This window comes from Aulonocara stuartgranti (assembly GCF_965226115.1).
Source record: "Aulonocara stuartgranti genome assembly, chromosome: 17".
Taxonomy (NCBI): domain Eukaryota; kingdom Metazoa; phylum Chordata; class Actinopteri; order Cichliformes; family Cichlidae; genus Aulonocara; species Aulonocara stuartgranti.
In genome coordinates, this window is record NC_138953.1 from 26,685,558 (window position 1) to 26,709,200 (window position 23,643).

Consider the following 23,643-nt stretch of genomic DNA (forward strand, 5'->3'; position numbering starts at 1 on the left):
CAGCACGGTGGTTAGCACTGTTGCCGCACAGCAAGAAGGTCCTGAGTTCAATTCCAACATCAGGCCGGGGTCTTTCTGTGTGGAGTTTGCATGTTCTCCCCGTGTTTGCGTGGGTTCCCTCCGGGTACTCCGGCTTCCTCCAACCGTCCAAAGACATGCAACTTGTGGGGATAGGTTAATTGGATAATCCAAATTGCCACTAGGTGTAAATGTGCGAGTGAATGTGAGTGTGAATGGTTGTCTGTCCCTATGTGTTAGCCCTGTGACAGACTGGCGACCTGTCCAGGGTGTACCCTGCCTTTCGCCCTATGACAGCTGGGATAGGCTCCAGCGCCCCCCGCGACCCTGAAAAGGATAAGCGGAAGCGAATGGATGGATATTACATTAAGCATTACATTGATATATAAAATGATTTTTTTTGTATTCCATATGGATGGATGAGTGGATAAGAATGTAGCTGAAGATTATGTATCTGAGTGAGTGATTAGCTAGAGAGAAAGAAATAACATTTTAAAAAAAGCATCAAATTGAAATAATATATACTTTTAATATTATGATGACTATACCTTCTTCTGTTTTTGGTTATGTTAGTGTACTACCAGTACACTGCAATGTACCAGATTACATCAGATGTTACCCATAGATTACTAGAATGTATGTTTATAAGTGTGTGAAAGCACAATTAAATATGTTGCAGTATGTAAGACTTGCTTTGATCCACGTTTATTGGGAAATATCGCAAATAGTTATCTTGAATCCGCAGTGAATTTCTAATGTGCTTGTTTCACTCCCAAAACTACATTACCCAGAATTCGTGTCTCACTTGTGATTCGCTGCTACCGAATGACAGCATGTGACGCAATCTGAAGGCGCGCGCGAAACTCCAGCAAGTGGTCTTGACTGAGTTTAAGGTGTTTCGGACTTTAACTGAAGACTTCTTCGCATTTTAAGTCTTAAAGACATTTTATTTACCGGCATGAATGTTTCCTCAGCACCCTATGGTTTTTACAGCACATAATTTTTGATGATATTACTCCTTTGACTCATTTTTTTTGTCTGAACAACGGAGTTCATTCGTCGTCTGGTTGGAGTTGGACGAGCTGAAGCTAACGTCAGTCAGTTGTTTTTAGCAGAACTCTGCTGAGCTCACCTACATAAACGGTGTGGTGGTAGCATGACGGCGCTGTTGCAGCACCCGGGATACGATGAGGAGAGGTTGAAGGGGGTAGCAGAGAAGTTGCCCTGCAGAGAGGTCCAGGCTGAAATGTTGCTGTCGCTGATGGGGCAGGTAAGAAGTCTCCATTCATCTCCGTTTAATGTTTTAAAGTATGCCACATTAAAAGACGCAGAGACACATGCTAATTCAGTTTTTAACGTCCTAAAAACTCAGTGTTTTATGTGTTTGATTTAAAAAGTTTTATTACTGATATATGATGCATTAAAGACCATTTTCACTCTTTTACAATTTTCTTGTATTATTATTATTATTACTATTATATTTTTTGTTTTTATAAAAAAAAGTATAGGAAAAATAAAAGTCATTTTCCTAAACCTTAAATCTCAATATCTCAGTAGCTCAATGTCATTTTCTTATTTCTAGGGTTAAGTTTTGCATTATTTGTGTTATCCAGTGTAATTTAGTAAATATGTCGACATATTTGGATCATCTGATGAGATTTCCCTTTAAAATTCATTGTTCAAAATGTTTATCTTAGATTATAAAATGTAGATCTGAAGCTTTGGACAGTTTAGTACCAGTAATTGATGTCTGTCTTGGATTAAAATCATTAATAGATATGCAATTTATTTTATCCTTGTTATAAAAATTAATTACTTGTCATTTGATCTCACTCAGGGTTTTAAATAGATTCGTTAAGTAAGCTGAGTCTATGAGCTGTTAGCACTATGGCTGATTACTGACATTAACACTGGGTTTAATCATATCAGAGCTTGGCTGTTATTACTTTGCGATGTGCTGATGAAAGCTGATAGAAGGTTTAAGTGGATAGTGGTCTTGATCGAGTGAGACAGTTCTACTGAGTGTAAAGATGCTGAATTTTGTTCTTCCAGCCGCACCAGTACAGCTACCCTTCAATCCTCATTTACGGTCATCGAGCCTCAGGGAAAAGCCACGTGATGCACGTTTTGATGAAGGAGCTGGAGGTGAGGGAGATATCTGCTATTTAGTGAACGTTCTGAATAATGTTCTTATGTGTTCATGCTACAGGGCCCTGTATTTAAAACCATAAAATAAAAACTAACTTCACTCTTAATTCCCCTCATACATGGCAGGTAAAAGTGCGATAAAGGATGGACAGCTAAATATTATTGCACTGGCAGTTACTTGAGTTAGAAAAATTTGACTTATGGACTCCTTTAAGCCTTTATAACTTTAATAAAAAGTTGACACTTGTGTTATTATGAACTTTTTCTTTATTCAATCACTTAAAGAGTCCTTGAAAATACTTAGTTTTACTGAAAGTACAAAATCACACAAGAACACAAATCTTTGCATAGTTTGAGTGTGTGTAAGGTGCATTTTTCCCTTAAAATCACTGGGAAAAAACATTAAAGAAAAGCAACAATTTTACTGCTAGCATTCTTGTATAAATTAAATTTAAAGATCAAAGACCTTCAGATGTTTTTCTCTCTTTGCACACATACTTTATGCCAATGCACTCAGTATAGATGGGTAATGGCTACCAAAGAAGTCTCTTTCTTAGAAAGCAGCTATTTTTTTTTTAAATATCCAAATATTTTTAATATCCAAATATCTAGATAGTCCCATTGAGACTCAGCGTCTCATTTACAAGAGAGACCCGTTTCATCTGCAGTGAGTTCTACTGTAATTTTGTGCAGAGCCTGATGTTAAACATTTAAAGGAGACAACCTGAACTGTGGTGCATGCCAGCATGCTATCCTGTGCCACTGAGGGTGTCCATATCGCAGCAAAATAAATGTGGGGTAAAGCGTATGTTACTCTGGATCAGACCTGGACTTCCAAGAAACCCTCACCACCTTCAAAGAGATGTCTGGCAAATGTAAAACTCATAGCATGCTTTGTTTTACAGTTTAATGATACTCCATTAATGATCATATCTCGCATAGCCACAAAAATGTGACTTGACAACATGGAAGTCTTCTTCTTTTTTTTAAAAAATAAATAAATTCAAATACGGAGAATTTATAGCCTTCTTAGGACTATTGTTTCTTAAATCACTTGTTCTTGATCTTTTTGGTTCCTGCAGTTTCTGAATAATGTTTTACTCCCATCGGGTGGTTTCTCACAATGTGAAAATTTAATTGCCAACTAGGGCTGCAGCCTTTAATGCAGATTAATCCCTGATTATGATTTTGTTTATTATAGATGAATCCATATGTAGGGATGGGTACCGGTATCCGGTGCCATCATGGCACCGGTTCTGACATAAACGGTAGTAACCAGACCGAAAAGCAGCGCACATTTCGGTGCTTTATTTTGGTGCTTTTTTTCCCTGAGCTGTGATACACTTTAGATTCTAGCCAATCATTTTACGTTTCCGAGGATAGTAGGCGGGGCCAGGTACGTACGTTCTTTTAGAGCAGAGCTACAGATTAAAAATGACCAAGGCAAAGCGGTCAAAAGTCTGGCTGTACTTCACAGCAAAATATGCAAACTCAGCAGCCTGCAACAAGTGCTTTAAGCTGATACTGTGATACTGTCAAAGGAGGTAACACCTCAAATCCGATGAAATACCTGGCGACGCATAGCGTTTTTTTTAAAAGCCGAGAAATGCGCCGTATTTGATAGCTTGCTGTGAGACCTCACACCGAGCACATCTACTGCGGGTGGGTTGCCTGTTATCGGACCCGGAGTTAGCAACATCCCCCAAAAACACGAAGAGGAGAGTCCTGACCCCTAGCCCTGCCAGTGTAGCAGAAATGATGACAGATGATGATGGCAGCAGCAGCCGTTCTTCTCTGCATGAGTAGCTTCATGTTGTTCGTGTGTAATTTGTTGAGTAGGCTAACCACGTTATTAAATTAATGCATGTAAGGTGAACTAGCAAACATCATCATAGCTACATGCGGCTGTCTTCTTGTTTGATGGCAGATGCTCCCTTCACCCTGGCCAAAAAGGCTAAAATGACCAAAGAAAAAGAGGGAAACAGCTGAACATGAGAGGTTTTTGGACAAAGTTTGTCTTTTTTCCATTGATTAAGCACTGCTTCCAGCCAAGAGTGATGCCATAAATCCCCTATAGCTGCAGAAAAGGCTAACATTGTTATCTTTTTACAAAAAAACAGCTGAACATGAGAGGTTTTTGGACTAATTTTGTGTTCTCCATTCTTTAAGCACCGGTTTAAGCACCGTTTAAGCACCGGCACCGTTTCAAAAGTACCGGTTTGGCACCGGTATCGGATAAAACCTAAACAATACCCATCCCTAGTCATTTGGCTATAAAGTCCTGGGGAAAACAAGGAGTGACCTCTTAAGTTGGACCTCAAGATATTCAAAGTTATCTCTCTAATGAACCCACTGTTTATATAACTTGTCCTTGCTTTCAATAGGTAACACAAAATTATGTAATTTGTACATATTTAGGGTCCAGTGCAGTCAGAAGATTAAGTCAACACAGTGTGAAGATGTGTATCATCTCCACAGACATCAGACTGATTCTCTTTCATGCTTCCTTTTCCTTCTCTCTGCAGCTTCCTCACGCCACAGTGAGCTGCGTCGAGTGTGTTTCTATTGCGTTGCTGTTTGAACAAGTGCTGCTGTCCTTCTTTGGCTGCGATGCCGCCTCTCTTCTCCCCCGCAGTCCCTCCCTGTCTGACTTTGTCCGTGTCTACAGACAGCAGTGCTCCCAGTCTCCTGCCAAACAGACGCGATACATTGTGAGTGCCGTGCACTTTACACACAACCACTCCTCACTTGGCATACGAGATTATCCCTAATCCCATGGCATGTCAGATTATTTATTCCTCGCATGTGTCACCTGAATGTTTGTGTGATGATATGATTAGTAGTGATAACAAGTGCAAATAGATGCTAAACAAAGCTGCAGATGCATCAGCCTGGAGAAAACAAGTGTAATTTTCAGTCAGAACAGGAGTGGGTTTAATCAGTAATGCTCTCTGATAAAACATCCGTTCACTGCCTGTATTATAAATGCGATAAAATGAGATCAAATTAACATTAACTGTGTAATTTGTAGGTAATGGAGAAAGCCGAGCTTCTGAGAGATACTGATGCCAGTCTCCTCTCTGCTCTCCTGCGTCTTCAGGAGCTGGTGAGAAAGTGCTGCATGCTCTTTGTGTTATCTATAAAGTGAGTTGCTTTATTGTTGTTGCTCTGTGCGGATGATGAAGAGGGGACTGGAGGAGCCTCATTTGTAACGGATGACCTTGAGCTGAGTGTGTGGTGCTTTTTAATGCTATTAAGGAAGGAAGGATGGCAACCACTCACAGCATTTTAATTAAAAACACCAAAAGTAAAAAGACTTATGTGATTATTTGTGTTTCATCCCAATGAAAGCTAAGTGCTTAACGGCGGATTGTGAGCGTTAAGAGGAACCTGTCTTTTTAATGGCTTGCTGCTTCAGTGCTGCCACACTGGATTTTGAAGTGATAATTAGGATGCAGATTTACACTTACGTGGAGGACGGGAGGATGATGAGGAGTTGTTTCATCTCTAAACTTCGGGAAAAAATGTAATAAAACATTAACAGGAAAGACGTAAAATGTGTGTGTGTTACTGACATGCAGAAAATAATCTGGCTTAACTTTTCCTATATTTCCTACACAAGAAAAAAAGGTGACTGGTGCAGTTTTCCAGTTTCTGTCTATCGTCCATGCATCCTTTTTCTGAACTGCTTAACCAGTTCAGGGTGACAGAGTGGCTGGAGCCCATCCCGTTTTTCAAAACAGGCAGGTTATAACTTGAGAAGGTTAGCAGCCCATCACAGGGCTAAAAGAAAAAGAGAAGGAAGCTGAAGTACCCAGACCAAAAACCACTACCATGCCAAACCCCGATAAACATTCAAGAAGTGCTTCAACTCTAGATTAATGGTCTTGTGTCTAAACACATAGAAGTTATAGCGATTAAGGCTATTTCTTGCATTAGGTAACAGTGGTGGTCACAGTGGACATATTTTATTGATGTTCACAGATCCCTTTTATCTCTGCACATTATATATATGCATGTTTCAATGATGCAGCAGACTTTTAGCATTAATAGCAAATTATGTTGTCATCTCTTGTTTATAGGCATCTGCAGTATTAAAGCCACTGTGTGTGTTTAAATTAAGTATGCTTAACTGCAGGTGGTGTTTGTAGGTATAAGAGCAGGGCGATATGACCAAAAATATTTATCACGATATACATTTGAAAATTTGCGATAATGATATAACTGACGATATAATTGATACTAGACAAAATACTTTACAACTCCACAACTTTATTAGTGCAAAAAAAAAAAAAAATCAATGTATTTTCACTTAAACAAGCAGCTGTTTTTAATGTGCATTAAAGTTATATAAAAATTTAACAGTGCAAATGCAAATTCCTTGTTGTCAGTTTACCCAAAAGGCATTTCCAGTGGAAACTGGCCGACCCATCCTCAGCATAACCATGTATAATATCCACAAAACTTAAAAAGAGGTTAAACACACACAATACAGTAATATTATGTTGAAGCACAGTACGCATCACTCCACGAGGCTCCTGCCTACGATAGCCGTAATGCTCCGACAATCCATCAAGCGCTGCGGGTTCATAGCTTAGCAAAGTCGTACTGAAACATTTGACAGATTTTTGAGCGCCATGTACCACATGAAATTGTTTCAAGGTCAGTAAACACAACCAGAATTCATACATAAGGCACACGGGATTATAAAGGGCACTGTCGATTTTCAGAAAAATCAAAGGATTGATTTTAAGTGAGCCGTATTTAACAAAAAACACGGTAATAACGACGGTCCACTAGCATGCTCTACCAAAAGTAGTGTTTTGTTGTGTATCTGACGGACGAAAGCCAAACCAGTTCCACACCACTGAAGTTGCAGAATTTTTTTAAAAACAATTCTGGTTCATCCGTTTCATTCAACGGTCCGCTTTCATTCTTCATTCATTTCATTCTCCGTCGCCGCCGCCATGCTTTTTCCGCCATGTGCGTATGAAAACAAAGGCACTGTGCATGCGCGTTTTACCCATATTCTATCGCGATATTTCATTTTCTTATCATTGCCCAACATTATACCGGTATTACTGTGAATGGTATGATATGCACCTGCATGCTTACAAATTGACTTTAATAATAAATCTTAGGCCTTAAAGGGAATCTAAGTAAACAAATAAAATGAACTGCAGGATAAATCTTGCATACAATGAGGAAACCCAAGCAGTCATAGTGAGGCTTGAAGATGCTTGAAGGGACAGCCCTAACCACACTACCACTGTGCTGTCTTTCTAACATATCCTCTGTAGTCCTACCTCTGTCGCACCCTGATGGAGATGGGATTCCTTATTTACAGTATTTAATTATGATATAGGAGGAGGCATATGCCTAGGACGTCTCCTAGGTGAGGTGTATATGACATGGCCTACTGGAGAAGACCCTCGCGTACACTCAGGACATCCTTGGCAGACTTTCAGAAAGTTCAGATGTACCTTTAGAAGAGCTGGAGGTAGTGGGAGGTCTGGTATCTATGCTTAGACTGTTGCTCCTAAGACTCACAACTGGATAAACAGCAGAAAATGAATTGATGTTTTCAGAGTAGAGGATCTGAACTGTTGTGTATGCCATTCGTAGGTGCAGTACTTCTTCCTGTGTTGTGGCTGCTTTAGCTTTAAAGTGAATTATTTCTTTTAAATTTTCCCATATATTTAGAGACTCAAATTCAGAAGGTCTTTTATTATATGCTTATAAAATATTGTTCTCTTTAAGGAAAAACAGAACTATATTCAGTTTCACATCACACGTAAGAAAAAAACCTACAAAATGTTCACATTTGAAAAGCTGAAACCTGTGAGTGTTTATTGTTTCTGCATAATCAAAAATGCGTTCATTTGTTTTGTTTAGTCAACATGTCCAGTAAGAACTTAATCAAGCAAACAAAGCTAAACATCTAAATATATAAAACACATGAATCAACTGAGGAAAGAGGTCTGTAACTGTGAAGTTCTCAGAGTCTTCATCTCTCTGAGCTCCCTGATCCTAACTACATACATCTGTTCTTCAGGTTGGGGACAACGTTACCGTCATCTTGCTCAGTGAAATCGCCTGGGACAAGTTCAGACCAAACACAGGCTGCTTTGAGCCGCTTCTGCTGCATTTCCCTGACTACAGTAAAAGTATATAATCCTCCTCACACATGCTACGGCAGCCAGTGTCACGAGCAACTCACAACACGCTGCGTATTGATGACGCACGGTCAGCATATGCAGCGTGAGCTGTGACATTTGTACCTGTGATACTGTTCTCACACTCCAGGCAGCGACTCTGGGGAAAAATGTTGCGTTCTTAAGAACCACTGTATAAATTCAGCACTTGGCGTGTGAATGAATCATTTTACTTTATATTGTGAGACTTGGCTGGTTTTTGGAGAAGCTTTATTTCTTGTTCCTTAAACCGTTTGTAGGTGAGCTGCAACAGATTTTGTCCCAGAACGTGCATTCTTCATATTCAGCTGGGTTTTACTCTGCGTACATCAACATCCTGCTGGGAGTCTTCTACTCTGTCTGTCGAGACCTCAGAGAGCTGCGACACCTGGTCAGAAACACACATTAACAAGTTGTTGCATTGATTATTTTTAATTCTTCCACCTGTTTTCTCATTTTCTTCTGTTCTTTTCTACTAGGCTGCCCTGAACTTTTCAAAGTTCTGTGAGCCTTTGGCAGAAGGGAAAGGTAATTGTGAGGAGGTCTTTTCATTCATCTGAAAAGAACACACTAAAACGCACACTACCTGTATAAAGTTATCATGGAAACTGTAATTGCAGAATACTTACACATCCAGCAGACACTGCGGATCATTAGCTTTTAGATATAGATGTGACATTTACAGTGGCCAGAAACAGACCTAATGCTACTAATCATTGCTTTTGTGACAACTTGCAGTCAAATGCCATCTTGAGAGAGACTTTGGGGCCTCAAGATGGAGATAAAACAGCAATAAGACAGAGTCAGACTGCTATCAGTTTGAGACTGAATGAGGTCAAGCTGGAAATTGCATTTAATCTGTGATTAACTGTGATAAATTGGCCCAGATCTCAAATCTGTTGCAAAGCTTTTTCCGTCTGTGGAGACAGAAACTCTCATTCTACAGAAATTCAAACTAGTTCTGAGTGTCAGAGTCCAGCCAAAACCTCATACAGCTGCTGCAGGATGGTGATTTAACTGCAGAATGACAAAGGTGCTGGACAATCTTGCTTTAATATAGGAATATAACCTGAATACAATCAGTTGGCACCTAAGTTGTTTTCTATTGAGATTAGCCTCCTATTTCTAAGAGACGCATCACAGGCAAGTTGCGCTCATCGGAGTAGATAGAGTCAAATTGCAGTGTGTTGGCAGTCTGTCTACATATTAAATTAGAAGGCAGTTTTTTTTACAACCCTTTGCCAATATGTCTGAGAGTGATCACAGCCAGTCCAGTCCAGATCACCTTGCAATCTAAAAGTGGTCAACCAGAGCCTGACTTGCTGCATGCTGCAACCACTTGGTCACTGCAACTATTTCCGATTGGTCGCCAAATGTGAAAAGTTCAATGTGATCACCTGGTAACCACTGATTCTTTATAGTCAAAAATAGTTTACTGTCCTATTTTAACTCAAGTGTGTCTTTATCTTTGGAAATAAAATTGTTAAAATTTTATAATACAAATTACTTCCCAGTATAATGTGAAACTATGACTTTGCAGACCTGGAATTCTGCCTCTAACCAACCAAAAACATGTATTCAGATGATGTAAACACTCAGATCTAACAATGTTGCCTTAAAAATAAAAATAATAGAGCAAAACTTTTGTATTGCTTTGGGCTGCCTTCACTTGTACAGTTGTACCCAGTAAAGAGGCCACTGGGTGTATATTTCCTGAGTGTATGTTATGAGCGATGTTGTGAAGGCTCCCCTTTGTGCCATAACTGTCTTTGTGTTTATTTTCTTTGATTCAATGATGGTAATTTTCAAGCTACTTCATGTTGTCTTCAACAAGCTTCGAAGACAAAAACAAGAAGCCCACGCGGGTAAATCACAGTCCCTGCTTTCAAACCCTGTGGGGTAGCTCCACATTTCTGATATACTGTAGCTTCAGAGGCTCCTCATATTCCAGACACTAAAATGAATTTGACATTTAGAAATCCTATCTTGTCTCTTTTTGGGTCTATTGTGAAAACAGTATGTGGATGTTTGTCCGTTTGATGCTTCGGCTTCTCTCTGGGCGCCCGCTGTGATTGGAAATGAGTGTTATGAGAGTAGAGTTTGGAGACTGTCAGCACATAAAAAAATACCCAAAAAGCTTGAAGGAAATCTGTGAAATAGCTGAGCCGAGTGTTCATTCTCAGCTGGTTAAAATATTGATCTGTGCTGCTTTAATTGCTTTGTTTCTACAAATGTTTTTGAGGTTTTCCTGCTGTTTTTCCACCACTTTCTGATGGTGTTTGTAATTATGCTGTGTGTTTAGTGAAAGAGACTGACACCCACAAGCTGTGGAAACACATTGAGCCACATTTGAAAAAAGCCATGCAGACGGTTTACCTTCGAGAGGTGTCCAGGTCTGAACTTTTTGCATTATTTTGCTATGCGCTGCTTTTTAGACTATTAATGGGGTTTTTTTTTTTTAGCCTCATCATCCATGTGTATTCTCTGTCCTCTGCTTAGTCTGCAGTGGGAGCAAATGCAGCAAATGGAGGAGAAGGAGGCCGGAGCCTTGCGAGGTATTTGCACTGATTTCGATTACAGAGCAGATGTCAAACTGAAACACTGGTCACTTACGCTTAAATTCTTTTCTTCTATGCAAGAAAACAGAATTTTAGTGCAGGAAAGAATATGACGACGTGGACTTATTGCATTTATTTTGTCTTCTGAAAGGTTTATCAGCTCACACTCATGTTGAATTGCCTTATTACTCCAAGTTCCTGTTGATTGCTGCCTATCTGGCTTCCTACAACCCTGCACGCACAGATAAACGCTTCTTTTTAAAGGTAAAGGAATATAATAATAATAATACTTTTTTTATGTTCAGCCATGTATACACTGTAATGCAAAAAATTCTTATAATGAGGTCAGCATAAGTACAAAGTTTGCAGTGAGTCAAAAGTTCTTTTTTTCTTTATTCTTGGCTGTGTTAGTGAGAATGAATATCCCAAATATGCTCATCTTTGGGAGAAAAATACATTTATTAAGCTTTTTTGGGGGGGATTTTTTGTTTTCTTAACCTTCTCCCCTAAGTCATGGTTTTGTGAATGAATCAAATGAATCACATCTTCTGTTTCTGCTCAACAGCACCATGGTAAAATAAGAAAAACAAACTTCCTGAAGAAAAATGAAAAGGTGATTATTCTGACATAACTCTTACATCTTCTTTGATTTCATTTGGAAACATGTAACACAATGTTTATATTGATCTGTCTGTCTTCTAGACAAGTAATCACCTTCTGGGTCCAAAGCCCTTCCCTCTGGACCGCTTGCTTGCCATCTTTTACAGTGTGGTGGACAGCAGAGTCGCCCCGACAGCGAGCATCTTCTCACAGGTCAGTCTGGTTTAAAGCAGTCGAGAGTTGCTGTTTGTGCCAACTTTCACTAAAAATTCAGACCCCTGAGAGGATTGGCAGCTGTCTTGAATCTTTAACAGTTGTGGATAATATTTCTTAATGATGGATTTTGGACTTTTTGGGAATGGTATTAAAACCCTTCCCAGATTGATGGGCAGCCACTGTTGCTTTTTTAGCTCGTTCCCCATAAAGATGACATTTGACAACAACGTCAGTAGGTACGCAAGCGGGACATAGTTGACATTTTTCCTCCTTGGCACTGTGCTGACACATTTGAATGCTTGAGACCTGAAGGCTGCCAAAACTTCTGCTTTTATGGAGGTGCCCACATTTACTGAGCACATCTGATTAGCAGCTGGCTGCTGCTCATCCTCTTAATTCCTATTCCTGGCTTAATTTTTATTAAACAAATAATGGCGCTATTTTGTCATGTGTTGTTGTTCATCTGTTGTGTTTAAATGATTCTATAATGTGGTATGGAACAAATAATTTGAATTTGAATTAAAGAGTTCGTGTTTTCATTTCCACTGAACTGTGTGTGCACTAAGATAACTTATCCAAAAAGAATCCATCTCCTAAGAGATCTGATAATATTTCTCTCCTTAACTTGTTTAAACACCACCACCTTGTTATGTCAGAGCTCTGCAATAGTCTGTTTCCCCTCATTTAGTCCTGAAGTGTAGTTTCGTACCCTGAGTTGGCCTCAGGGTACGACCCAATATAGAAAATAATTTCACACTTTTTTCCAATTTGCCTGATAAGCCACTGAACAGGAATGTACACTGTTATAACAAAAGGATGGTAAAGGATTTTTTTGTTTCCTGTGTGTAACAGTGCAGTGTTTCATGTTAAATCAAGCCTGATTTTATTTTATTTTTTTTAAGTTTAAACAGTTTCCTAGCCATATGGTCAAAGGCAGCTAAACACAGACCTATCTATGGACCCAAGCATGAAATGTTTTTAGGCAATTAGGCTCGCCCCATATCTGTGTGACTGGCTACCATCATTTAATGGCTCTGCTTCAAAGTGGAGAAGCTGCGTTTTAAGAAGTGGAGCAGAGACTCATTTTGGTTTTCCTCTGTCCCCGTTTAGATTTCTTCGCTGGTGACCCTGCAGCTGCTGGCTCAGGTCAGTCATGACGACCAGCTCGACGCCCCGAAGTACAAATGTGCCGTTTCTCTGGACTTCATCTGCGCCATATCCAGGTCTGTGCGTGTGTGTGCATGCACGCTCATCCTTTTAATGCACATGAATGAGACTGACTGAATTATTCAAGTGAACTGACTTTTTACAGTTTTCCTTTTTTTTTTTTTTTTTTCACTGAAAATCTGCTTTGTGTGATTTATCTTCCAGGACGGTGAACTTTGATATTGTCAAGTATTTGTACGACTTTCTGTGAGCCTCCAGTGCATTAACAGAGAGATGACACGCAGTGACAGTCAGACAAAGGCACATTTGTTTCTGCAAGAACTCACCTAAGGACAAGTATTTGGAAACACAAGAAGCTCCAGGAGGAAATTAATCCAATTATTTCGCTGCCCCCTTGTGGTTGATAAATGAGCTCCTCGTTTAAATGTTTGTATTTGTAGAAAATAAATCTTTGTAACTTGAAACTTTATTTTGGTTTATTTTTGTGGTTACATTTTCAGTGTGTTCATAACAAATATACTAGAGATTTATTTAATTTTTTAGCATATTGCAAACATCTAGTTTAGGCTTTAGTATAACAAAGAAATTAGTACATACTCTGTTTGTTACGATTTAAATAAGAAAAAGGAAAAACAAAACTGGTGTGCAGCTGTAGAAGCACTGATGCAAAGTGATCCTGGCACCATGCAGGTGAGTCATCGTCCTTGCTCAAAGGCGGGATTTTATGTCAGTAATGTCTTTTTAATCTGTTGTATGAGCGTACTAAGGTCAGGGCATATTGTTAATACAATTTATAAGTGTTTATGAAAGATGATGTCTAAAAACATCCCCTAAATTCTGCTCCAGGATTTACAGTAATTTGAGGTTGAAAGAGCAAAGATCAGAAAAATACTAAAAATATGCGAGTCTTTAAAGTAGTTGGAGGACTCTAAATAGATCAGTGAGAAGATAAAGAACAAAAGCAGATATGCAGTACTATGTCTCCAGGCTGATATTATCATACCCACAAACTGCTAAGCTGTAAGAATATCACATAGTTATAAATATTCACTCACCAACTTTATTAGGTACACCTGTTCATCTGCTTGTTAACGCTAATATCTAATCAGCCAGGTGACCTGCTGAAGCTCAAACTGGGGAAGAAATGTGGTTTAAGTGGCTTTGAACATGGTTGTTGGTGTAAAACTACGTCCAACACCCAGTTTGACTGTAACTGCAATTTCTACCTGTTAAATTAGTAAGATTATTTCTGGGATAATTTGTTCCTGGTAAATCTTCAAAACATGAAAAGTAGACAAAGTGTGTGTGTTGTTTTTTTTATTGTTTATTTTTAGTGTACAAATAAGCAAAAGCTGAACTCAAACACATTCTGTAGTCTTCCAACAGAAGGCACAAGATGAGCATAGCCAACAAACATAACAAAACTAATCTGCATCAATGCTGAATAAAAAAAGCAAACCATTCAGCCAAAGAAACTCCCACACACAGAGAGAAAAGCTGCAAAACCACAAGCCTGCGTTTCGCTCCAACTTAAACTTTTGTTTTCAAAAGATTAAAAAATAATAATAATAAAGTTACAAATGTATATAAAAGGTAAACATTTGATAACTGTTTTTTCACTGCCACATCTCCCACCTGCTCCTGTTTTACAGCCACTGACTTAATCAAATTAGCATGGATGTTGAGCACACTGCAGTGTCATAGCTCCCTCCTGTAAACCCCCCCAGGCAAGAGCGGGTAAATAGAGATTTGAGTAATTTGGTGCAGAGGAACTCAGAAATATATAAAGAAAAAAAGATTTGGAAAGCCTAGTCGAGTGTATGTAATTGCCACTCTGCTACTCCACTATCTCCCTCCTTTATGCCTCAGGGTGTCTGAGGGTAAGTGGACCGTCTGAGAGATCATCCCTCATGCCGAGGTGGCCTTGGGAGCGATCGCCATCATTAAACAAGGACAATGAGCAGTCTGCAAAGGCTGACTGAGTCATCCCATTTAAAGTGCATATGTGTCACTCCTTTAGAGATCAAACATAAGATATGTGTCAGTCTCCAAGACACACTGGAATCATATTAAAGCGGATTCAATCTTAATAGAAATCTCAGTCTATAAAATGACCCGACTGACTGAGACACTCAGGTCAAATCGTGAATGAGGATGAGGTAATCGGAAGGGACGGATCCTAAACGCTTCGCCTCCGGTTGTGGATCATGGCCACGATGTGGGCGAGATCCAGACTCTTCATCATCACCTCCATGAAGTCTTCATCGCTGCGAGCGCCTGCCACAAACTCCTCCAGGGAAAGCTCCCCTGTTGGAAGAGACACATGTTGTTTTTGGTCAGATTTGAGTGGGTTTTCGGCTAATTTGTCATTTCTCCCTGCAACAAAGTCACGTTCATAACAGACAGTTTGATATATTGATATGATATTTTAATATTACTGGTGCCGTGATATTAAGTAAACAATGGAAAATGTCAGTAAATGTCACTAACTTTCCTCCAGCTATTTTCTTTTAAATTATTATTATTGGTAGCTTGCAACTACAAAGGCGATAAACGTGTTTTTAGAAACGTTTGAGATTCCAAAAACACGTTTAACACTTCCAAGTTTAAATTTTGATTTGGTGAATATTTTCATTTTATTTATGTCATTATTTTGTTTGTTTGCATCCCTTTAATCTCACAGTTATGGAGAACACATTCATACACTAAAACACCCACACCCAGCTAGACAGACACATAAGCTTACGAAGGTTTCTGGACTCATTTCACTCGTATTCTATAACCTATTTTGCAATTATAAATCCTCATTTAACTTCTAAACTTGCAAAAATTTTCTACATAGCTATTAATCATACAGAGGCAAGCTTACAGCATGAAGTAGAACCACTTATTACAGTATTTATTAGAGATGGCACGATACCACTTTTTTATGTCCGATACCGATACCGATATCATAAATTTGGATATCTGCCGATACCGATATGAATCCGATATAGTGTTTTTTAATCAACAAAACTGTTTTTTAAAATATCTTGCTGCATTTTGCAAGTCTGCAAGTTCATACTCAAGTTTAAAACAACAACTACACTAAAGCTATTCTGTTATACCTGTATACAAAAAAAATATTTCATAGTTCAGCAATACTGATCAATCTAATAAACTTAGACCTACACCATCCTCCCTATTCTGGTATTTTAAAGAGTACTTAGCGTAAATATTAAGCAACCTAACTAATAGGGTTCCAACTCCCAGCAACAACAAACATAAATAAATAAAAAATAAGGAACCACCCCTCACGCGCCACCTCATGATGCTTAATCGACGTAATCAACCTTAATTTGATGCAGTGTGAAAAAAAATGCACAGAAATCAATTATTTTTCAAGAAATATTAAATAGATTCAACATCTTTCTTCAACAAAATTGCAGACTGCACAGATGGTACCTTCCCAAAGTAAAAAGTACTATAGCTTACTAGGGTATATATTAGACTTAATAGTCACTATATACAGTAATTGACTTCTATTCATTTTACATCAAATTAAAACTTTGGGTGTCAGATAATTATTTATTAAAAGCTCGACATTTTAAATGAGAATAAGAAAGAAAAGTATGTCTTTGTGCCCCCTTTTCCCTGTTCATGCCCTATCGGCCCCCCTGGCTAAACTTTGCTAGATCCGCCCCTGCACAGTTACCAGCGTCAGCTACGTAGAAAAAGATCCTGGTGTAGAAAGTAATATTAAATAAATTCTAACAACAGCTTATCAAGCTTAAACGTTCTGCTGTTGTTCAGCCGCTGGTTTCCTCTTTCTGGTGCAAAGTGGGCCAAAAACAAACAAGAGAGACGGACTAGCGACAGAAAAGCCGATCAGCTGATCATTTAAGCAGTTTCACGATTGAAGTAGCAGCCGGAGAGCGAGAGGCAGTCGCTCGTTAAGCTTAACGTGGGAATGCTTTACAAACATTCAGAGATGGACTTACACACTTGCTTTACTTCTCTCGGGGATAACTTTGTCGGAGATGAAATGCCAGGTTGCTAGCGAAGCTCCAAATGCTATCCAGACCACCAACAGGTCCGGCATGCCACAGCTGCTCTATCACGTGATGCATACTGCTCCGACTGCTAACGTTCTGAGGTGAGTTACGGCGTGTTGCAAGTTTTGCGAGGTGCTTTCGTGATATTTAATGGATCGGATTACATTTTTTATTTTTCTCCGATATCCGATCCAGTAATTTAGGTCAGTATCGGACCGATACGTAATATCGGATCGGTCCATCTCTAGTATTTATAACTTAAGATAGTTTGCAACCTTGTTCCTAAATGGGTCTTTAAATATATAAAACCCAACAGTTAAAATGGACCTATCTATTGGTGGATGCTCATATTAAATATGGGGTCAGTGTATGTACCACTAAGTTCAGACTTCGGACCGCTCTAAATGCTCAGTTTAAGGCAATTTTTCTACTCTGTTGTCAAAGGGAGCAGATATTTATGGTGGCCCTGAGAGGTCAAACACACTGAACCTGCAACAACAGTTGCAGAAGTGACAGCAGAAACCAAAGCATGCGATTGCAATGAGACGATTAAAGAAAGCACAGAATCCATCTGTGTTGTGAAGGAAAATGAGATGCAGGTAACTGTGTTTTTAATCACATCGTTCATATGTTTGCTACGAGTTGTTTACTGTAGCTATTCATCACATCACTTGCATTGTGTTTTATTAGCTTTTATTTTATTTTATTGTATATTTTTTTTGTCTTTTGCAGGATTTTTCTATCTGCTTGTGTTTTCGTGTTAAGCTGCAGTGTGTTTGACTTGTCAGGGCTACTGTAGATATTTCTCATACGGTCTGAGCGCAAGTTTGTGGAAGGCAGTGAATCAGAGGAAAGCTGGCATGAAGAGAGAAAGCTAAAAGCGACAAGTTTTAAGGTGGAGTGTTTCAAACATTGAGATTTCCTATTAAATAACCTCAAAAAATGACCGACTGTACCTTTAAGAGCATATTTTTATTTCTAATGGTGGCCTTTTAGCTCAGATTTGCTATAAAAGTACCTTTAAGTATGACAGTAGTTTCACCTGTAGTAGTAATAATATAATAATAATAATAATAACAGAGTAAAACTGAACTGTTAGTACTTTCTCAAATTGTAAACAAATATAGGTTAAAACACATGTTGCGGTGGTCTTTGGCTATGGTTCATTTCAGTACATGATGAACCATGTAGATATCATTTATATTCCTAAGTATACTCTATGTGATAAGAACTACTATAAGTAGTATACGTCTACTGTTTCAGTACTTTGTATACATCTAACTGAGCAACATTATACTTCCTGTTTTTATTCATTATAAATGTGTATTGATAGATATTAGAAAGCTACTTTAAACCAGTAAAAAAAAAAATCATCAGGTTTAGTCTCTTATGTTTTGTTTTGAGAGTGAATGTCTAATCTCTGTCCACCCATGATCTATTTTGTCCTAAACCCTTTTCTCCGTACTGTGCCAGCGCACACTCACCATCTCCATTTATATCAATCCTGTCAAACACTCGGTTAGTGAACTCCTCCGCAGATGTTTCCTGATTTTCATTTCCATTGATTGCACGGATGGCCTGGGAGAAGATGAGGAAAATCAGTATGTTTGCCAGATTAGAGGCTAAAACAAATATTCAGACATGCAGTGTGGCTGGTGCACGATGGAATGACTGTACCTTGATGATGTTCAGAAGCTCGTGGCGGTCAATGCAGCCGTTCCCATCCACATCATACAGTTTGAAATACCAGCGCAGCTTGTGCTCCATCTTTCCCCGCATCACCAGACTCAGAGCGGCCACGTACTCCATGAAGTCTATGTAGCCGTCCTGCAGAATCAAAGTGTCAACCACGACCATCCATGTTTTATATTCATTATAATCACTAAACAAATGCATCATCCCTCAGCTGAAATAGATCCCCAGCTCCAAAAACAATCCAAGGGGAAGTGAAGCACGCCAGGACGGAGGATTATCTCCTGTCTGCGTCTAAACAATCTCAGCATCAAAGCATGCATTCACAGATAATCTCACTGTCTAAATCATTCAGAGATTACCGTGGCATTTTTTGTAAGCTGAGCAGGGTGGGGGGCTAAATATAGCATGCAGCTCCTCAGACAGACATCCTGCCATGACCCCACTGCTACCTCAAAGATGCTCTCAATTAAACTGGGGATCAAAGGGGATACAGGGGACACACTCTCCCTATACTTAGAACATGCGTTTGCAAGTCTAATATATTTTGGTATTTAAAGTCTTTCTGTTAAATTGTTTTTTTTTCCCCACATGGGTTTTCCAAACAGGCAGGAATTTCCTAGATATGTTGGTGCCTCACATTCACACTGGGTAGGACAGGTAGATTATGCACCCTACACTGAAACCACAAATCCAGGTATGACATCATCTGTTTTGTTTCTGTTTCTGTTGATTTTGCTTCTGTTTTTTGTGTGTCTCTGTAGTTTAATGGTGTCTTTGTGGTTGTTTTGCATGTATTGGTGTTTTCTTTGAATGTCTTAGAGGTATTTTTATCTTTGCTTGCATCGATTTGTGCACGTTGCACCTTTTTAGTAAGCTGTGTCTTTCAGTATAAAGTTTTCAGTCTCTCTGCAGATGTTTGGACTATATTTGTGTCTTTATAGTTGCCACATCAGCCTCTGGACCAGCCTGTCTGATGCGCAGTTTATTCATATATTCAAGCTTGTTGTAAGGGAGGTTAATTTTAGAGAACTCGTGTCCTTGAATGATACAAGTATTTTTAATCTAGACATGTTTTAAGAAGTTTTTTCTCTCATTTGTTTATTTTAAATGTAACATTAAAGATTTCAGAAGCAAGGAACAGACCATCTCAATTAACAGAAAGTAACCGTCAGGAAATATCAAAATAATATTTTCAACCCGCAGATATGAGGAATCCCAAACACTTATCTGTAAAAAACAGATAATTTTCCTACAATTTCTCATATTATGAAAGAAATACCTTTTTGCGTAGTCAACGTTCAGATAAATGTGGTAAGCAGCTATTTTTTTAAATAAAATATTTAATGCATTCAGTCTTATTTTACCTTTTTAACATTAAAAATAAAAAATCGATGAATTACTGGTAATATTTTGTTCCAGCTTCTACAGAAAGACTATCCTATGCTTTTTCTGCCTTTTTCATTATTGTGAATACACTATGTTATGACTCCTGTAGTTAAAAAATAATAATTCATCAGAACTTCCAAACATCAATTAGTGGTAATGAAATGCTTTGAGAAGCTGGTCCGCAGACACATCACAGCAGCCCTGCCCCGCAGCCTGGATCCACACCAGTTTGCCTACAGAGCAAACCGATCCACGGAAGACGCTGTAGCCACAGCACTCCATGCTGCATTAACTCACCTGGAAGAGCATGGTAGCTATGTGCGGATGCTCTTCGTGGATTACTGCTCAGCTTTTAACACCATCCTTCCACACAAACTGGTGGCCAAGCTACAAGACCTGGGGCTTCCATACAGCACCTGCATGTGGATCAATAGCTTCCTCTCGGGCCGTAGACAGAGAGTCAGAGTTGGCCATCACACATCCTCAGCCCTGAGTCTCAGCACTGGCTCACCCCAGGGCTGTGTGCTCAGTCCACTGCTCTACTCTCTCTACACACACGACTGCACTCCTCGCCACCACAGCAACATCTTTGTGAAATTTGCAGATGACACCACAGTGGTGGGGCTCATTTCCAAGGGAGACGAGTCTACGTACAGAGACGAGGTGGAGCAGCTGACGTCATGGTGTAAGGCCAATAACCTCCTCCTCAACACTTCAAAAACCAAAGAACTCATAATAGATTTCAGAAGGAAAAAGGCAGAGATCCAACCACTATTCATAAATGGGGACTGTGTAGAAAGGGTGGCAAGCTTCCGCTTCCTGGGAGTCAATATAGAGGAGAACCTTTCCTGGAGTGTGAACACCTCCGAGCTGCTGAAAAAGGCCCAACAGAGACTGTACTTCCTGAGAATTCTCAGGAGGAATAACATCACACAGAGACTGCTGGTGTCCTTCTACAGAGCCACCATTGAGAGTGTTCTAACTTACTGCATATGCATCTGGTACACTAGCTGCACAGGGGCTCAGAGGAAAGCACTCCAAGGGATCATTAACACCGCCCAAAAGATCACTGGCTGCCCTCTCCCCACACTGGAAGTTCTACACAACGCCCACTGTTTTAAAAAGGCCCAAAACATCATAAAAGACACCTCACATCCTGGCCACTCCCTGTTCGAACTGTTGCCCTCAGGCAGACGGTACAGGGCAATCAGAGCAAGGACTAATAGACTCAAACACAGCTGTTATCCAACTGCAATAACACATCTGAATACTACAAAAAAATGTCCATCACGCCACTCTTGTGTTAATCTATGCACGGTCTGAAGCATGTGTGTGGGAATGTATGTGAATGTTTTACTGTTATATCTTATTAGTATTTTAAGTATTCTATCTATTTTATTTATTGAATTTTATTGTTTTATTTATATTTTGATATTGCTAGGGATGATGCAATGATCGGGGACCATTCTTAATTTCGTTGTTCTCATGACAATGACAATAAAGTTTCTGATTCTGATTCTGATTCAAATATGTAAATCAACAAAAACCAGCCTAAAGAATTAACTTTTTCTAATTGTGTCTAATTTTAATTAAAAGTTAATGTTTTTTTCACAAATAATAACAAGATAAAAGAGAAACAGTAATAATTTGGGTTCAAAGGAAATATGCAGGTAACATAAGCTTATATTTTTATTTAACATGTACATATGACACATTATAATAAATCCCCCATGGAGATACACACTGTTTAGACACATGTGTTGAGAACTAAAGAAAATTATTTGCTCATGTTTCATTTTCAGAGAATCATAGATGTATTCTTCTACATTAGCTTCTAATCGTTATATCGCTATTTTATTCTTGAGGCATCCTGTCATCTTTGATTGTGTTTAAATGTGTGGTGAAATCCAGACTCATCTCACCTTGTTCATGTCAAACGTGCGAAACATCTGCTCAATGTAGGCGTTGGCCTCTGGGTCCAAACCTCTCAGCCCGAAGAACTGCTTGAACTCGTGCAGGGTGAGCTGCCCTGAGGGGCACTCAGTCATGAACTTCTTGTACCACAGGTGCATCTCCACAGCCTGCAGGTCGTCCACGGTGCAGCCGTTTGAATTGCCCATTTTTTATTTTTCCAAAACTCAGATAAGGTAGCTGGACTCTGTTACAAACTGGACTCAGACCTCACAGCCCAAGTGGTCTACTGTGAAGTAGGCAAAGACCGTCCCTCTTCACAGTCACACAACACTGGGACTTTTAGAGTGAGAGCAGCGGCAGGATGGCCCCTTTTGTAGCTCAAGCGTGTGTGTGTAGAGGGGGGGTTGAGGTGATCCACGCCTCTTGGTCCTCTCCTTGTGTCTAATCACTCGCTGTAATCCTGAGAAACATGCAGATGATCATCTTAATCATCCAGCTTGAAGGGCAGCCTGGCTGTTCCACAATTACCCTGAGATGTGCTGACAGACACAAATGCAGCTTTCATCCCTCACGTGCAGTGCCTGCCTCTAAGTGATGGGATACATCTGCCTCAGCATGTGGACTCGGGTATGAGCGATGCAGATTTAATGCTTTGGGTGAAGACTAAGCAAGCTTCAAAACATTCTCATAGTTCTTCTGTGTACGTTCTATTTAGACCTATGATATAAGTTAATGTTGACGAATTTAAATGTTTAAAATGACCGGGGGCCGGTCTCATCAAACCCACAAAGTCAAAACAATTGCAAATCAAATTTCTGGTACCTGCAACTTTTGCTAAAAACATCAATCAGCATTCTATTGGTGATTATTAGTGTGGTTTTTCCACACTCGTAAAAGAAGTTTAGGCAGTTTGTTAAATAGGAGCGTTCAGGTATGCATTAACAAAATCCAGAAAAAAATATTCTTCCACAACGATGTGTGAGACTGATAAAGTTACAGAGAAGACGATTACTTCATGTTACTGCTGCTAAAGCGGGGGTGTACTCACTTTTTCACGCACTGTTTCTGCATTTCAACTTAGGGTTTTTTTTGTTAGATAATATCTAAGTATGTATGTAATATGTAGCTACTTGTTTCATCAATAAAAAGGCCAAAGCAAGTTTCTTTAACAGACCCTGTTTGGCATGCTGTTTAATAATTATCCTGTGAAACAAATATCTTTATATATCGCAGGTTATAAATACTCTGTTTATCCTTTAAGCCATTTTTAATCAAGAAAAAAAAAAAAGCTTCAACAGCATCAGCTTTTCTGTGGATTTTTTAAAAAAATGAACCAGAATTAGAAGGTTACTACAAATGATCTCATTAGAGAAGTTTATTTGGATACCACAGATTAATGCCAACAAGGCGTTACAGTTAAAGTTAGTGTATTATTATATCAAAACACAGAAAATAAAATGACATTCGTGTCTAAGTGCTTTCATATGAAATTAAACATCAGTGCTTTGTTACAATGATTTTGCAGTCAAACTCAAAAGCATACATATGTTGTGTTCTGCAGCTATGAGTGCATTTTAATTTTAACAGCATATTCTTGTAAAGGTCATAAAAAGACATAACAGATATATACTCTACATGTTAGTGTTTAAACTTCTTTTAAATAAAAAATAAATAAATTATATATATATATATATATATATATATATATATATA

At 39.0% G+C, this 23,643-nt stretch overlaps 2 protein-coding genes across 2 annotated transcripts; one reads left to right on the forward strand and one right to left on the reverse strand.

Annotated features, from left to right (window-relative positions):
- Positions 1-850: 850 nt before the first annotated feature.
- On the forward strand, positions 851-14,493 carry orc5 (origin recognition complex, subunit 5). Its single transcript, XM_082510240.1, has 14 exons — positions 851-1,288; positions 2,071-2,163; positions 4,692-4,877; positions 5,198-5,272; positions 8,222-8,333; positions 8,621-8,751; positions 8,840-8,888; positions 10,663-10,753; positions 10,860-10,915; positions 11,070-11,182; positions 11,484-11,531; positions 11,621-11,731; positions 12,845-12,957; positions 13,106-14,493. Exons 1-14 carry the CDS (start codon positions 1,175-1,177, stop codon positions 13,149-13,151), a joined length of 1,338 nt encoding a protein of 445 aa, XP_082366366.1. The 5' UTR covers positions 851-1,174; the 3' UTR covers positions 13,152-14,493.
- On the reverse strand, positions 14,204-22,296 carry guca1aa (guanylate cyclase activator 1Aa). The gene is made up of 4 exons (XM_082510242.1): positions 21,939-22,296; positions 18,613-18,762; positions 18,420-18,513; positions 14,204-15,208 (listed from the first exon to the last, which is right to left on the reverse strand). The coding sequence occupies exons 1-4, from the start codon at positions 22,134-22,136 to the stop codon at positions 15,081-15,083; spliced, it is 570 nt and encodes a 189-aa protein (XP_082366368.1). The 5' UTR covers positions 22,137-22,296; the 3' UTR covers positions 14,204-15,080.
- Between the last annotated feature and the right edge of the window lie 1,347 nt (positions 22,297-23,643).

What these genes read in the sequence shown, in the direction of transcription:
- orc5 (XM_082510240.1), top strand. Translation starts at nt 1,175, where the DNA reads ATGACGGCGCTGTTGCAGCACCCGGGATACGATGAGGAGAGGTTGAAG. An exon ending in TTTTGATGAAGGAGCTGGAG is followed by an intron (nt 2,164 to 4,691) that starts GTGAGGGAGATA and finishes TTCTCTCTGCAG; the next exon opens with CTTCCTCACGCCACAGTGAG. An exon ending in TCAGAGAGCTGCGACACCTG is followed by an intron (nt 8,752 to 8,839) that starts GTCAGAAACACA and finishes CTTTTCTACTAG; the next exon opens with GCTGCCCTGAACTTTTCAAA.
- guca1aa (XM_082510242.1), bottom strand. Translation starts at nt 22,136, where the DNA reads ATGGGCAATTCAAACGGCTGCACCGTGGACGACCTGCAGGCTGTGGAG. An exon ending in GCACGTTTGACATGAACAAG is followed by an intron (nt 18,763 to 21,938) that starts GTGAGATGAGTC and finishes TTGATTCTGCAG; the next exon opens with GACGGCTACATAGACTTCAT. An exon ending in GATTGATATAAATGGAGATG is followed by an intron (nt 15,209 to 18,419) that starts GTGAGTGTGCGC and finishes CTCTTCCAACAG; the next exon opens with GGGAGCTTTCCCTGGAGGAG.